This window comes from Triticum aestivum, chromosome 6D (assembly GCF_018294505.1).
Source record: "Triticum aestivum cultivar Chinese Spring chromosome 6D, IWGSC CS RefSeq v2.1, whole genome shotgun sequence".
NCBI classification, from domain to species: domain Eukaryota; kingdom Viridiplantae; phylum Streptophyta; class Magnoliopsida; order Poales; family Poaceae; genus Triticum; species Triticum aestivum.
In genome coordinates this window covers 353,991,139-354,008,118 of record NC_057811.1, presented here as the reverse complement: position 1 = coordinate 354,008,118, position 16,980 = coordinate 353,991,139, and the positions used below count along the sequence as shown (strand labels likewise).

At 47.8% G+C, this 16,980-nt stretch overlaps 1 protein-coding gene across 1 annotated transcript; it reads right to left on the bottom strand.

Annotated features, from left to right (window-relative positions):
- Positions 1–785: 785 nt before the first annotated feature.
- On the bottom strand, positions 786–8,999 carry LOC123145069 (protein indeterminate-domain 4, chloroplastic). Its single transcript, XM_044564378.1, has 5 exons — positions 8,725–8,999; positions 8,448–8,513; positions 8,010–8,305; positions 6,366–6,765; positions 786–2,296 (listed from the first exon to the last, which is right to left on the bottom strand). Exons 3-5 carry the CDS (start codon positions 8,206–8,208, stop codon positions 1,159–1,161), a joined length of 1,737 nt encoding a protein of 578 aa, XP_044420313.1. The 5' UTR covers positions 8,209–8,305; positions 8,448–8,513; positions 8,725–8,999; the 3' UTR covers positions 786–1,158.
- Positions 9,000–16,980: the final 7,981 nt, after the last annotated feature.

The window sequence follows — 16,980 nt, the reverse complement described above, 5'->3', positions numbered from 1 at the left end:
GCCAAAATATCTGACATTTCATATGTTGGCAACGAGATGGACAAAATATGTCTCATGTCTACCGGCCAAAATGTTTGCTCGATGAGTTGTTCATCCCATTGACCGGATGTTGGATCAATCAGGCCAGACACCTTGGATAATAACTGATTAGTATGTCTAATAATTGGTAATCTATATGGAAATTGCGAGATCCATGCATCTGTCCAAATATTAACGTTTTGTCCTTCTCCAACACGGCATACATATTCAAGTTTGAGTGTTTTCACCCCCTCCATGATGCTTTGCCAAGTGTAAGATGCCTTCTTCTTTAATGGGACAATTAGCAAATCACTATCAGCGTAGTACTTAGCTATGAGAATTGTAACATATAGGGACTCCGAGTTATCTATCAAGCATCAAGCTTGTTTAGACAATAAAGCTAGACTAAAACAGTGTATACATGTCCCTAAAGCCATCCCACCTTTTTTCTTGGGCACACACATTATTCACCAGGCAAACTAGTGCATTCTTTTATGGGTAGCATCATCACCCCACCAAAATTGCGCCATTGATGGTTCAGCCTGGCATCCCGATGCACCGTTGAACAGTGCCGACCTGCCGGCTCGCGGGAGCATTCACTACCGGGTCATAACACTATCTCTGTAACGAAACATCTTATACTACAAAGGAAGTACTTATATTAGCAGAAAGAGAAAAACATGAACACAATAATAAAAAGAAAATCTAGCCGCGCAAATGCGGGCCTGATTCTGCTAGTTCATAGTGAAAAAAGAGCAAGAACAAAATAGATTGAATAGGTGCGGTCAATTTTTGATCATCCCTCACAAAGCGAGCTACAAACCTTACGGTATATGCAACTATCTCTTCTGGACGGTATGAATTAACCCAATTTAACAAGGTTCAACTACAGTAACAAAACATGAACAGGAAAGCAGCCACTAAATATATAGTCTCGTCTCACGATTCCGGTTGTTCTGGCTCGAGTTGGTAGAGGAATCTCAACCTTGCTCTCTCAAGTCAAAAGATTTGTGCTGCCAAATGCCAACCTGTGTAAACAGCTTGTTCCATGGATGGATGTATGATGTATCCCAAGATCTCAACTCGCTCACTACAGGATCGAGCTTAAGCAAGCCAGCTCATTGCCTTTCTACAAGCTCTTCACTGCATCCTGCCTCCATTGAATGGCGACGAGGCCGACTTCATCTCCGCCTCCAAGAAGCTCATGTCGCTGCCGCTGTGGTTCTCTCCTCTTGCCACTGACATCCCCCTGATCATGTCCCCTCTGCCACCGACGCCAAGAAAGTCCCGCGTCACGTCCCCGCCGCCGACGGCGCCGCCACGGCCCTGGCTAAATTTGACCTCGTGCTGATCCATATCATACAGCCTCGGATCAATCATGCCGCGGCCGTTGGCGCCGCCAAACATTCCGCCACCATTGCCGCCGCCGGCCAGCGAGTTCATCAGGCTCTGCAGTTGCATCTGTCCCTGGTCGAGCATGGGTGCGCGGCCCTGCGGGACGGACGAGCCCATGAAACCGCCGAACACGGACGCGCCACCGCCGTCTGCGCTTGTGCTAGAGCCCATCTGCGCCGCCTTCTGGAGCAGCGCCGTCGCCGACATCTGCGGCATCATCACGGATTGCTCGTTGTACATCCCCGAGGGAGCAACCTGGTGGTCGCCACCGGAAAAGTTCCCACCGGCGCTGAAGAACGCCGCGCCCGAATTCTCAGAACCAGCACCTCCGCCGCCGCCTCCTTCGCTGATCTGGTCATTGGCCATGTGTCCCTGACTCGCGTGGCCGTGGCTGGAGGTACCGGAGCTATTGGCACTGTTGGCGATGTATCCGAGGTTGAAAAGACCAGGAGCCGACGACGACGTGCCGCCGGAGCCGTTGCCCTGGAGATCCGGGAGCTGCATGAGGCCGTGGAACGGTTTGCCATGCAAGAACGCGGGCGATCCATTCCCGTCGACGAACTCCTGCGCTGAGCCGAGGTGGAAGGGCGGCGCTTGTGGAGGTGGCAGGTGGCGGAAGGACGGGGCGTTGGACGACGACAGGAGGTGGTCGAGGCGGGCGGCCATGCCGCCGCCACCGCCACCGCCGAAGCGGAGGAGATCCGAGGACGCCTGGTGGTATTGACCGTGCGCGTCGTGGAGGGAGGAGCCGACCTGCGAGAGGCTGAGTGCCATGTTGGCCGCGCCGGTGGCGCCGTAGAGGTGGCCGGCCCCGGGCGGCAGCCGCGCGCTCTCCTGGGCTAGGGCGTCGCAGAAGGCCCTGTGGGTGATAAAGCTGTCCCTCCTGCATGTTAACATGTATGAGTCATGAGTGCATGCAGAAGTTGTTAGTGGCGGTTGAATGCTCCTATACGCATGAGCATAACATGCTGCAGTTGCATCATAATAACCAAATTAAGGATAAAGTATAGGGTATATAATGCATGAGTCGCTTGCAAAATACTCCTATCGAACAAGGCTTTTATTTGCCTCATGAAGTGCTAGGACTGGAATGTAAGGACAGTACTGCTTCACAGTCACACTGCGAACACGTGAAGTTGCCCAGATGCAAGCCATATATGCTGTCTTGTCATCCGTGCAAAGGCAACAGTGCAGTACAAAATATTCTGTATTTTTTACGGCATGTTGTATATAGAAAAAACTTGGGCGCACTGTACTCCCTCAACAAAAATGCCGTGGACGCGCAGCTGAGTCTACTTTTTCTTTAGAGAAAAAAGCATCTATGCATGCATATATATATGGGGTGTCACTACCATGAATTGTTTGATGAAGATCTCAATATTTGTGCCAGCTCAGTATCTCAGATGTGCTCATAGTCATAGGGGTAAGATGTGCGTGCGTGCATTTATAGAGATGACTGTATGTGCGTGAATATGAGCATATGTGATTGTATTGTGTTAAAAAAATTATGATGAATTGTTGTATGGCAATGGTACATTTTTATCTTTTATTTATAAGTGTGTATTGGATTGCAAAAATTGTTTGGCGATCATGTAACCAGTTTAACCGTTGGATAATCCACAATTTATGTCTCTTTCCCTCTCTTTTTGAATTTTAGTTCATATTGCCTTCTTGAAATATTCCATCTATATGATTGTATCCATAGTAAGCAAGGGTAAACAAAATAAATATGAAACAAGTTGCTAAAATAATTCATTTAAGGGATTCTTTTGGTTTAGAGGATTTTCGAAGAAATATTGGAGGATAGGATTCCTTACGGATTTTTCATTTCAAGCTTTAAATTTTTTAATCTAAAATTGGGATTTTTCCTTTTCCTCATTTTTTTCAACTGATTTTTTAAATTACCATTTGGTTTGCATGGCATTGTTTTTTTTTCTTTTTTTGAAGGTTTTATTGTATCAAACACTATAGATGTTAAAACTATGCAATAGTAGAGAGCTGCATCAATCGATACAGAGGTTGGGGGTTCTCTCTCATATTTTAAAAAGGGTAGTTTCCCAATATAGGTTGTTTGATAAATAGGACTGAATCCCATAAGAAATTTTCCTAAGGATTTCTTTGCACTTCGCAGGAAAAATAGTGGCTAGTCAAGAATCTTTTGTTTTTCCTATGACGTGATCAAACAAACCAATCCCCTATAGAATTCAAATGGGCATGATATTCCAATCTTGCATTTTTTTCCTATTCCCGTGTTTTTAATTAGGATCATACAAATCAAAGTGGCCTTTAATGTTTCGCTAAATCTTGTTCCTTGAACCTGTCTCCCCGTGACATCGAATTGCAAGTCTAATATTACTCCAAAGTGAATCAAAATGAGCTTAAGTGACTGCAATTATTATCCCATATTAACAAATATTAGTTTTATTCTTGTACCTTTTATGTTCATAATACATAAGGTGTTATACAAAATTATCCAAACTGTAATGAGTTTTGTTTATGTTTTCACCTATAGTGAGCGATGAGTTAATGAGAAGCCTTTATCTTTTCTTTTTTAATGTGAGATAAGTTGCATGGATCCCTCAATCTTTTTTTAATGTGGATAAAAGTGAGGGAACTTTGCTGAACTTTAGTCACTCCATGAATCAACAACCCCAAAGTTTATGCGGATTTAACAAACATCACATATGTCCCGTAATAAACTTTTAATAAGTACTCTTGCCGCTATATTTACATCACATTACCCGCAAACTTCCCTAAATTATATTTACTAACATGCCGACCAAAGAAAAAGGTAAAGAAAAACACAAGCACAAAAAGAAAAGTAATAATTAGAAAGTCTCGCATTCCCTCAATTTTTTTCATAATTACTCCCTCCGTCCGAAAATACTTGTCATCAAAATGGATAAAAGGGGATGTATCTAGATATATTTTAGTTTAGATACATCTCTTTTTATCCATTTTGATGACAAGTATTTTCAGACGGAGGGAGTACATATTCTAGGGTGTTACGAGAATTTAATTACTCGAGGCCAATATTCATGGCACACAAACGCAAAATTAAAGCATAGTTATGAACATCTTTGTAACACTTATTTTCAATTAGATAATATACCCCTAAATTATACTCCCTCCGTCCATGTAGAATATTTTACATTATGGGACGGAGGGAGTATTATACATTCGAGTCTGTAGTACATGATCTGACTATACCTGTTGGTTTCACTTCTATCACACTCAATGACAGCTCGAGATCCCAGAAACTCATGTCAATCAAGGAGGAAAAGGAGGAAACGAGTTAAGCAGGTTGCTTGTCATGTTATGCGGCTAGAATTAAGCTACGGATCGGATGGCTAGATTCCTCACAGGAGGGAGCTTCCAAGGAGAAAAGGCAGCAAGGGCACAAATTTGCGCGGTTAGCTGACACTAGGATTTCCATGGGTTAAGCACCTCAGAAGACTTGATTTGCAGTAAAGCTCGCATCCCGAGTAACCAATCAAGAATTAGATCCGGAAGAAGATGAGAGGAAAAATAAGGGCTGCTGTACCGATCCCTAGCTAGGAGTAGGGGAGAGGGGGCCCGGGTCCTTGAGAATTATTGATCTGAATGAGATGTTGCATGAAGAGAGCAGCGGCCGTGAAAGAAAATGATTAAAATTCATATCTCAATCAAGGCAGCTTCTGCCGATGCATCCCATATACGCCTCCTCCCCATTAGAGAAATGTGTGCCGAGCTAGTGAAAGATAGGGTCACCAACCCGCTCCAGCCCAGATGCTTCAATGATGTAGAGAGAGAGAGAGAGAGAGAGAGAGAGAGAGAGAAAGAGAGAGAGAGAGAGAGAGAGAGAGAGAGAGAGAGAGAGAGAGAGAGAGAGAATCTCGCTGTGCTGCTAGCTCCTGAGAATTGCACCCACGTGAAGGGTTGTGAGGGCCTGGATGGAGTAAACGTATCCAAGGAAAAGCTGTGAAGTGTGTGCGTGAACCTGGCCGTGCTAGCACTGATCGAGCTTCTGACACGACCAACGGAAGGCACTGCGCCGCATCTAGCTACGCAGCCAGCTCACATGACAATGCGGGCAGACCAGCTTGCTTACGTGGCGACCCAATTGTGGGAGCATGTCAGTGTGTGTGTAACGTGCGTGTACGTGCGCCCATGCTCTCGTGCTTGGGCGAAGATTGTGCTACATTTGACGTCCCGGGTAATCATCCACGCAGCAGCAGTGTGGCCTGTGACGCACGCGTACGACGTGCATCTGAGCTCGTGCAAGGGAACATATGGGAAGCCTTTTCTTTTTGCCAAGATGCATACGGTAGTAAGATAACTACACGAATTAGCTGGGAACACTTGCATCACGTGTGTGAGACTGTGTACGCAGGTTCCCAGCCGGTTAATTCCCAGATTTATCTTGTCCCCCCGTACGTGTGGCATTCTCTCCCCGTCTTTCTCACTCTTCCACGGGCGTGCAAACCTTCCCTTCAACAAATTAAGCATGCACTAGAGAAGCGACAGTTCAGACGAAACCCTAACCCGGCCCTAACTCAGCAGGCTTTGGGTCACCACTCACCAGCACAAAAGGTCATCCATCGACCGAAAGACGGTACGTAGACACCATGGAAAACGGAAGTACTCCTTCCGTTCCTAAATATAAGTTTTTTTAAACATTTTAAATGGACTACAACATATGGATGTATATAGACATATTTTAGAGTGTAGATTTATCTATTTTGCTTCGTATATAGTCATTTGTTGAAATCTTTAGAAAGACTTATATTTAGGAACGGAGAGAGTATATTCAACTTATTAGCCGCCTGGGTCTGGGTGCATGCATGCAATGCCGAAACCAACGCAGATTTGTCCTTGCCAAAACCGTGCGTGCATGCATGTGTGCGGTGCGTACGTAACGTAAGGTAGGTATAACGAGCGAGCAACTAGACGTAGAACTGGAACGTACGTACCGTGAGAATAGGGTGCCGCAGTCGCAGCGGTACTCGCGGGTGCCGCAGATCTTGGAGTGCGCCTTCCAGTCGGACTGCACGGCGTAGCGCTTGGCGCACTTGTCGCACTTCCACTTCTTCTCGCCGTGCTTGCGGCAGAAGTGCTTCTTGATGCCGGTGAGGTCGCCCAGCGCGCGGCCCGGCTCGTGGTGCACGCACGTCGGCTCCGGGCACAGGTACACCCGCCGCCGCTGCACCTGGTTCGGGTCCTTCTGCTTCAGCTTCCACGGCAGGTTGTGCCCGCGCCGGTGCAGCTGCAGGTTCTGCTCCCGCTGGAACCCCTTGTTGCACACCTCGCACACGAACCGGTTCGTCGCCATCAGCGTCTTGGGCGACAGCGCGATCACCTCCGCGTCAGGGTCTGCATGCATGTATACATGTATTATCAATGCAACATACATCCGCAGTTAATTATAACCAACTCAATTGCACATCTGATATCGATCGATCACTAGAATTAATGTAGGCAGCGAGCAACTGAGCATGCATAGTAGTAACGGCTGCGCGTTAACATGCACGATAAGCTTGAAATGGTAGGGGCACAGAAGTTGCCATGTTTTACAGACAACAGTGCTAATGCGTGATAAGGCAACGGCGCACGATTAGCTTATTATGACTAATAATGGCGCATGGTGTGAGGGAGAGAGGTAGCAGGTAACGTACTGGTGGTGTTTCTTCCTTTGGTTTTGGTGAGGAAGGGACAAATGGAGGCAACAAAGGGGAGAATATTTGCATGAGACTTCGGGGAAGAAAACACGCAAAAGAGCATTTGCAGCAACTAATATAGGGAACAAAGGAATTGACGACGATCGCGTCATGGCCCCTATACTATCTGTATCTCTCATAATTGGCAAGAGGAACAAGGAGCAAAAGGGTGAAGAGGAGAACAGCTCATGTACATGGAATCTTGCTAGAAAACTTTACTTTCTTTTTGTCCAATTTGAACTGGTAGTACTCGTGACCCGTGAGTCCGCAGTGACGGTTTATTCCAAGGATTTTTACTTCGAACACACAAGGAATTACGTACGCAAACTCGTATATCTACTGATGAAATTTGGAATGAGTAAAAAAAGGAGGAATAAGAATGAACAGGATGAATACTAGGAATAATTAGGTTTTCCCTAGTCTACTATTCAGGTGAGACTACAAGCAGCTTTAAATGAAGTATACAGTGAGTAAAAAGATGTGACGACCACATCCAGCTTGGTTTCGATCGAGGTAGCTCACGGAAGAAAATTCACTCGACAAGGGGCCGGGAGAGAGAACTGGAACTGAAGAACATAAGGGACCATTTTCATTCCATATAAATCCAGTGAAAACAAATATTGGACTCTAACGCAACTCCTATTTAAGGAGGCGCCTCTTCTCTTGTGAATCGAATTTGGAAATCAAGAAACAAGGGCCAGATAAAGTAAGATCGACAGAAGGAGAAACCATAAGCCCACGAGAGAGTTGCCGTTCTTGCATCTAAGATCTCTCCGAGGGAAACTCCTAGCAGAATGATCTAAAAAAAAGTCCTAGCAGATCCAAGCGAGGTCCGCTAGGAGATGCTATGCATGCACGAATGGAATTGCAGGAAGGGCATTCTCCAGTTTCTTATCATACCTGGCATGGTCCTCTTCTTCTTCACCGGTGGCGCCGCCGCGGCCGCCTGGTCTGGCCCCGCCGTCAACAGCGCGCTGGGAGGCGCGACGACATGCTGCCGCTGGTGCTGGGCGAGCAGCGGCTTCATCTGGTCCTGCTGGTGCCCTTCCCTAATCCCGAACAGCGCCGCGACAGCCGCCGCCGATGAATTGGATGCCATCGCCGCTCAGATTCACCCTTTCAGCTGCTCACCGGCAACAGGGAAACCTTTCCCTTTTGGTAGCCTGGTGTTGGAACTAGCAGCAAATTTCCCCTCACTTCAAGAAAAAGCAGCGCTTTCCATGAGAGATATGCCAAGAACAAACTCAGGAAACGTGCAAAGAAGAAGAGGCCAGAAAGTTGTTTCTCGGACGAGGAGAGGGAGGAAAACACCAAAGATAAAGATAGAGAAGGCGATACCTATCTCATATGTGTGTGTGTGTCTTTGCCTGGCCGGAATCGATCTGAAGCTTGGACAAGAAGAAGCTGGGGGGAAGAAGAAAAACTCCAAAGGGTTAGGGCTCAATCGCGGAACGAAGATGAACAAACGAACAAACTCCCGCAGTGAAATCCAAACCAGCAGTTGCACTCTGAAACAAGTAAGCTAGAGTGGGAGAACAAATCGAAGCTCGCAAGCACCCAAACCCACACGCGCGCGCACGCAGAGAGAAACGAGGGCTTTGTTTCTTCCCCATACCTCTCTGTCTCCCCGGCTCTTATCTATCCCTTGTGCGGCTGCATGCTAGCTAGCTATCGGCTACTAGTCGTCTTCTTGCTTGCTCTCGAGACAAGGGGGAGGAGAAGAAGAGGAGACGAGGAGGAGGAGGAGGAAGGGGAGGGTATGGAGGAGGCTAATAAGAAGGTTGCTGTCTGATTCCTTTCGTTCATATCGTTGTCATGCTTTTCCCTATCGCCTTTTGCCCCCTCCTTTCCACACTGGCTACTGTACGCTCCTCTGCTACGTCGCTACGTACGCCCGCAGTTCTTTCTCACGGACGGCATACGAGCGTATTGGTAGAATGTTACTGTAGTGTACACATTGAGTGTACTGCTGTAAATTGAGCTTGTAATCGCATGTACAGCTCAGAGAAATTAAGGGAGTGAGTACGAGTGAGTACAGCAGCACAGTCGATGGAGTGGAGCGAGCGAGCGTCGTGAAGCGGCTGTGGAGTGTGGACCAGGGGTCCACCGACTGTGGGGAGGGGGCTTGCCCGGCGGGCGGGCCCCGCGCTCACGCACACGGTCGTGAAGCGGCTGAGGATTTGGGTCCACCGACACTAGCCGACGTAGGTCGACGCACCACGCACACGGGCGTTGGATTTATGTATGCATGACAGCTTGTTCGCGTCTGGATATGTGCGATGCTAACTCTACGCATCTTAATCACGCCCGCATGCATCTCAACCAACGGTTCAACAATGGTCAGAGACCAAGGACAACGGCACGGCGGTAATAGCTACCTGTTCGTGCACCATCGATTTACTGGGTTTTTTGACGTATTCACTTTGTCTGTAAGCATGTCCATACACCAGTAAGAGAGTAGAAATATTTGTGTGAGTGTGTTTACAAAGGGTGCTTTCTTCCTCCTCTAGGTATCATTGTTTATCTTCTTCCTTAAAGCGTAGACGTGATTTCTTCCCCTCCTCTCCCCCGGTCCGCCCTCCCGCCTCGCCTCCCACAAGTTCTCACACACATCGGAAAGAGGTCTACGAACACTCACATGCGAACCACCCTCCTCCCCTATAGCTTCGACGCCACGACCCGCGGAAGACTACTACCTCCTCGTCTCGGGCTCACGGATTGGCCCTTCTCCAACAAAATCGACCGCCGTGATTTTGATTTTCAGGCAACCGAGGAATAGCTGAAGCGGTACTTTATAAATATCAAGATAATACCAATTACACCCATCCTCTGCAAGGACACAAGTATCCATAATAGGTCGAGATAACGAGGATGCACTCGGCCAAGAAACATTAAAAAGAAGTGAAAAAAAGCAAAGACAACCGATGCATCAAACAACTTGCAACAGACAAGCAACAACGCCATCCATCGTCCTTGACAGCAAACGAGCTACGAGGAAGGTTCCCGCGAGCCAACCACTCAGGGTCAGATATTGGGTTTCACCATGAAGAGCACGTTTGAACAGACTCCATAGCAATGCCTTAAAAAAAGACACAGATTAATGATATTTTTCAACCGGGCTATCACCCCTTTCCATTAATTTCTTAACGGAAATATTTCCGGTACACAGATTAATGATATGTTGTGGCCTTTGTATGTCAGTTTGCCTACATTTGTAAAAATAAATATATATACACGGGTTATTTTTTTTGAGCTATACATACATGGGTTAGTGGTAATAGGGCGTACGATGCTATCGGCTATAGCTCCTCAATCTGGCCTTGGACACTACCAAAACTGAGCCCGGTGGAAAACGCCCCACATGTACTTTAGCCAGAAATGTCACGAGTGCGCCTAGCTACCTGCGCCGGGTACCATTTGGCTTGGCCATAGGCAGGTCCAAGCAGTCGCACTGGTACGCATGGATGCAGTGCATGTCTTTTCTCTCGCACGGGCACCACAGATTTGGACAAAATTTGGTTCTCCACACCCCACAGCCACGGGTAGGTACGTACGAGGCCGTGAGCTTCGGGCGGTCCGGCGGTACCATGCAGTGCAGGCGTAGGTGAAAGACCTTCGTCCGTATCGAATCCATGCGTCACGCTGTGACTGCATGTACATATCGATCTCTCTATCCCCATGCGTCGCCTCGTCGCCGATCTCGGCGTACGCCGCCATGGCCTTCAACTCCCGTTGAAATTATGTGCTCTCCCGCTCGGCCGTCGTCGTTGATGGAGTTCCACGAAGTTCACGTGCGCTAGCTCATTCAGTACTGTGTCTCCTCTCAACCTGCGCTAACACAGAGCTCGGGCTGGCCATGAAAAACCCAGCTTGGTACGAAACTTTTTTTTCGAACTTGGAAGAAATTGCCTCGTATGATGTACTCTCTCCGTTGAATATCGTAAGATGTTTTGGATATATTTCAATACGGACTACAAACGAAATAAAATGAGTGAACAAACACGCTAAAATGTGTTCATATACATCTGATTTGGAAAAACGTAGAATATCTTATAAGAATTAACAGAAGGAGTAATAATTAAGCAAGAAACAGTTCACCAGTTAATTATGAAAAACGTGACTAAAACCGATACAACTGCCCCACCATCAGGGTACCACGGGTCGACCTAGTACACAACAAGAGACGTCACACACATTGTCGAGAAAAAGACCCCATCAACCTGAGGAACTAACGAATTACTCCACGAAAAGGTCAACATCAATAGAGTCCCCAGGTAACCGGTAGGGTTTAGTGCCCTCTTGGCGATTCATCATAGCTGAGTCCTTACCCACTACCACTGCCAAGTTCCCCTCGGTCTGCAGATCGACTCCCGTTGCCCCCCCTCCCCCGCCGCTCTAACCCTCATGGCCTTGCCCCTTGCCCAAGGGTTTGAGATCGTGACGGCGTCGTCTTCTGATGCAAACTCATCCACGGACGTGGGTTCACAATGCGCAAACCTTGGGGACCTTGGTGTCTTCTTCGACCAATTTGTTCTTCGGAAGATTATTTTTACAATTTGATCGTTGATGAGGAGGAGCATGAGCTCTAGGAGGGAGTTCGCTTGCTAACCCTAGCTCGGGTGCAGACATGTACGTACTTCAGTCGAGCAGCCTTCTTCTGCAAGATGCGTGATGCGTGGAATCTCGAACAAGGTTGCACTTTCGGGTGATCGGGGTCAACCTGCTTATCGTGCAAGTCTCATGTCTCGGTAATTGGGAGTGGATCATGGAGCAAGGGTTGTGGCTCTTCCGCTTCTGGGAAATACTTTTGCACCCATACGATGGATTCACCAACGAAGAGGAAGTGGTGACAAATTCCATGCCTATATGGCTACGAATCCACAAGCTGGAAGAGTGCTTTTGCAACAAGGAAGTAGTGGAGAAACTGATCAACAAAGCTTCCGAAAGCCAGGAGATAAGGATCTCCGATAACACTAGGGGCGATTATACATGAGTGTGTGTTCGTCATGACATCCGCAAGATGCGTGTTGCATGGAATCTTGAACAATGTTTCGGGCGATTTGGGTCAACCTGCTCATCGTGCATGTCTCGTGTCTCGGTAATTGAGAGAGGATCATGGAGCAAGGGCCATGGCTCTTCCGCTTCTGGCAAATACTTTTGCACCCATACGATGGGTTCACCAACAAAGAGGAAGATAAATTCCATGCCCATATGGCTACAAATCCACAAGCTGCCAGAGGGCTTTTGCAAGAAGAAACTAGTGGAGAAATTGGTCAACAAAGCTTCAAAAAGCCCGGAGATAAGGATCTCCGGCAACACTCGTGGTGACTATATATGAGTGCGTGCTCTTCATGACATCCGAGAGCTGCTCACAAAACACACCAGTATTGTCAGAGAAAAGGAACAACATGTATACAATGTTAGGTACGAGAAGCTTGCATGGTTCTATCAAGCATGTAGGGTCATTGGTCACGATCAGTAGGAGTGTGGCTCCGGTTTTTATGAAATGAAAGATCTAAAATTTGGGAACTGGCTTTCCATTTATCCACTGTCGAATACTGGTTCTGATTGTAAAAGAGGGGGAGGTGCTCGCATGGTGCATGGTGCAAGAGTTAATTTAAATGCCTTGGCCGATGATTGTAGCACCCCAATACCGACACTATGCAGATCTAGCAACCTCTGCTGGCCTCCACATAAAATCAATCCTAAGGTGCCACCTTCACACAATGTACACACGGAATCGTGCATGCCATGTGGGTGAACGGTCAGTATCACAACACAAGTCACAAAAGAATCCGTAACAACAGCAAATATATACAACAACTCCGGAGAATCAAATCTAGCAAATGAATACAACAAAGGTCTTTTGTCCAAGATACAAGTCATACAATGGAAGCGAATATACCTTAGATAGGTAAAGTTTAACAAATTCCTTAAGAAGGCTTGAAAATTAAAGGCATCCAAATCCTTGCCTAGACCATTGTCTGTGGGATAACCGGCTAACACCATCGATCAACAAACATGTTCCTGATATGCTACCATCTGATTTGCAGCGATTCCATGAGAAAATGGGCCAAATTAACCAAGGTGAGTGCACAGCTGTACTCGCAAGATTTACATCATATATATCTACATATGCATCATTCTCAAGGAAGGGGTATATATAGTTTAAGTGGCAGCAATCACTAAGCATTCTATAGACACACACTAGAACCTGCGAGTATGAGAGATAAGAAAATTGAGCGCATAAGGAAAAGGGCCACATAAGAACCACCTAGTCCTACCATCAAACATAACACTACCTTGCATTCTCCTTCGCATCTCCCACGAAGAAGAATCCTTAGGGCACTGTCATGGTCGAAAAGTTTTATAAATTAAGGTAGGAGTTGTCAAGATCTATCAGCTAACAAAATTAAGGGTGGGTAAGATTTAGCAATTATGGTTGAAGCTATTTATGAACCTGGTACAATCACCAAGTCATCCATAACTGTAGACAAGACTATTCCAATAGATTTAACCCTACAGGGTGCACCAATGCACCCACACACGTACGATCGACTCTTAATGCCATGTGCCAAAACACATATTCCGCGAAAATCACACCTTCATTTGGGTTGGCAGAGAGATCGCCTCCGCACTTTCAAACGCTACAAAGCAAGTCCAGGAAGTGACCCGATTGAGTTTAATACTAATCGGGAGTCCGCCCATAGATCCGAGTTGGACTCAACCATATGGATGAGGGGCTACAACTGGCTAGAGCCCCAAACAAGGAATAACAGCCTACTCCGCAAGATATGCATGCGAGCCATCGGGGGAACCCCCCTAACGGTAAAATAGTAGCATCATTCAGAATCGCCTCATTTGTACCTACAAAACAAGTTGTATGTGTACGCTCCAAATGGAAAACCAGCTTGTGGCCCCTAGACTGGTGTCGAGTCCAATGTTTTCGACTTTTTGTATGGTTACACCTTTTATTCCATACCTTAGTATTACGATTATCTAGATTTTACTACGTTTGTGCGCGCTTTTATCTGTTTTCGCTAGGATTCCTTTGATGGAAGTATTTGAAGGCACAAGCAAAAATCCCAACAGTATGGTATTAAAATCACATGAATATGGGAAATAAAATACTATAGTAAAATAAGGAAATAAGTGGGACCGCACGCACTATAGTAAAAGAAAGAAGCCCAAGAGAGGGGACTGGGGCTATCGACGGCGCACGGTATGACCGCGCACACTTGTATTGCTGATCCTACCACTCGCTGCCGCCCCCGCATGATCCAGTATTTTACTCCTATGCAATAGGATCGTGGATCAGATGCCTACAACCACCAGAAAATCTTCCAGAACGAAGAACACTAGCCTCCGGAAGGATTCCAGAGGGGGAATTGATAGAAGGGCTCCGTCCTAGCATCATCCCATAGAGGGCATCATAATCATCCGTCTATGCCACCACCATATCTTTGTAATACATTATACCGTGTGGACCTAATACTTTGGCACTTCATGCATGTTTACCTTGATTCATTCCATGATGCTTATGTACTTGATGTTCGAGTAATCTTTATAGTTCTTGAGGATGTGGAGGAACCCTAGTATGTTTAGGAACTGAATGTTGATAGGATTTGGCATCCTCTTTATATGTTTATGTTAATGATCTTCTCGTTGTTGGGTGAAGTCGACCATCCAACATATGCCTCTTTTGTACGAAATACCATTACTATTGGTGTGATGGTGGGTTTGCAGAGGTTTGTAATGTAGTACCTATCTCCCTCCTTCCTTGGTCATTGCAATAAGGGATAAATGAAGACAACCGTAGTTGCGTCCATGGGGAAACCTTTAACACCGTTCGGTAATCGAGTGCACATGAACGATGGTGGAGTATGTGACACGGGGCCGTGACATGTATGCATGATTTGTACTTGGCTCCGCCCACTTATGAAAACATATAAAGTGGTTTAGTAATTTGAACTTCAAATTATGCTTAGGCATAGGTCGCGTTACATACATACTATTGGGAATCCAGACTCCCTCGGAATGTTTTAGCCCTATTGATTTCAAAAAATGTTACTTCACAACTTTCACTCTTTTATTTTACTCTTGCATTTTATTACCTTGTTTGCGAAAACCTTGCAATATTTGGAATTTCCATTTCCCCTTTACTTTGGACCACAACTAACTTCCAATAACAACATTACAAACCCTTACAAGAGACAAAGTCCATTTTCTGTGCTCACCGTGGGATCGATACTCTTACTTCAAAAGGGTAGAACTAAACCATGTGAACTTGTAGGCCATCAAGCTTTTTCTCGCATCGTTGCCAGGAAGCTAAGTGCTTTTGGTATTTTTTTGAGTTTTGGTTTATTTTTGTCATGGCGAACTGCTTCCCCATGGCCCTCAAAGATGGCGCGTGCTCGTGGCTCCTGAACATGCTCGCGTGATCGATCTCCTCCTGGGGCGAGATGCGTGAGCGTTTCGTCCCCAACTTCTAGGGCACTCGCGACCGCCCGCCGGCCGCGAGTGACCTACAGCGCATCAAGCAGCAGCCGTGAGAGACCCTATAGAAGTACGTCCAGTGCTTCAAGAGCGTCCTCCTCAAGATCCCCAAGGTGACGGACGAGGCCATCATCTCCGCGTTCTCGGATGGCGTCCACGACGTCAAGATGAAGGAGGAGCTCGCCATCCACGAAGACCTATGCACGGCCCTGGAGATGTTCAACATGGCGACCAAGTGTGCGAGAGCTGAGGAGGGGCGCCTCTCCCTCCTCGAGCTTCCAGCCGCAGACCCAGAAGACAAGAAGGCCAAGACCAAGGATGTGAAGCGCAGGGGGCAGCCGTGCTCATGGCTGAGCCAGAGGTGAAGCGCGGCCACGACCACCCGGAGTCATCCAAGGGCAGCCGCCCATTCTGCGCCTTCCACAACGTGCACAACCACAACACCAGCGACTGTCAGGAGCTCAGGGCCATCTGCGATGGGCGCTTCGGTCGACGCCCCGAGCGCAACGACCGAGGCTACGGCCGAGGAGGAGGACGAGGTGGAGGATGCTAGGACGACCGCGACCCTCGCCAGGAGTGGCGCGACCAGCCTCATGAGGACCGCTGGCAGGACCAGCCTCGCGAGGGCGCCTGGAGGGATCGGCCTCGTGAGGACCGTCCTCAGGGCAAGGCTGGTCTCCCTCCGCTGCCGCCACCGCCAAGGAGGAACGAAGACCATCATCAGGACGAGGGGCTGGGGGCTTCCAGGAGCCGCGCGCCATTGCTTGCATCCTGGGTGGCGCTCAGGCCCCAACCTCCCAGCGCATCCTCAAGAAGTTTGCCCATGAAGTGAACGCGGCTCTCCCCAGGCTCGAGGCCACGCGCCCGCTCAGGTTGTCCAAGTGCGCCATCACCTTCAGCTCATCCAACCAGCTCAAGGGCGCGGCAACTGTCGGCGCCCTCCCGATGCTCTGCTCGCCCATCATCAGCAACGTCCAAGTCACCAAGACCCTCATCGACGGCGGCGCAGGGCTCAATGTCCTTTCCGTCGAGACGTTCGACTGCCTCCAAGTGCCATATGATCAGCTGCAGCCTACCAAGCCCTTCTCAGGAGTGACCTATGGCTCCACCACCCCGACAGGGCAGGTCTGCCTCTCTGTCACCTTCGGCAAGCGCGACAACTACCGCACTGAGCTCATCGACTTCGACGTCGCCCACATCCGCCTGCTGTACAATGCCATCCTTGGGTATCCGGCCCTGGCCAAGTTTATGGTGGTGACTCATCACGGCTACAACGTCCTCAAGATGCTAGGGAGTGGCGGCGTCATCACGGTCGCCTGCGAGGAAAAGTACGTGGTGTGCTCTCTCGAGCGCGCCTACCAGGCCGCAGCGGCCG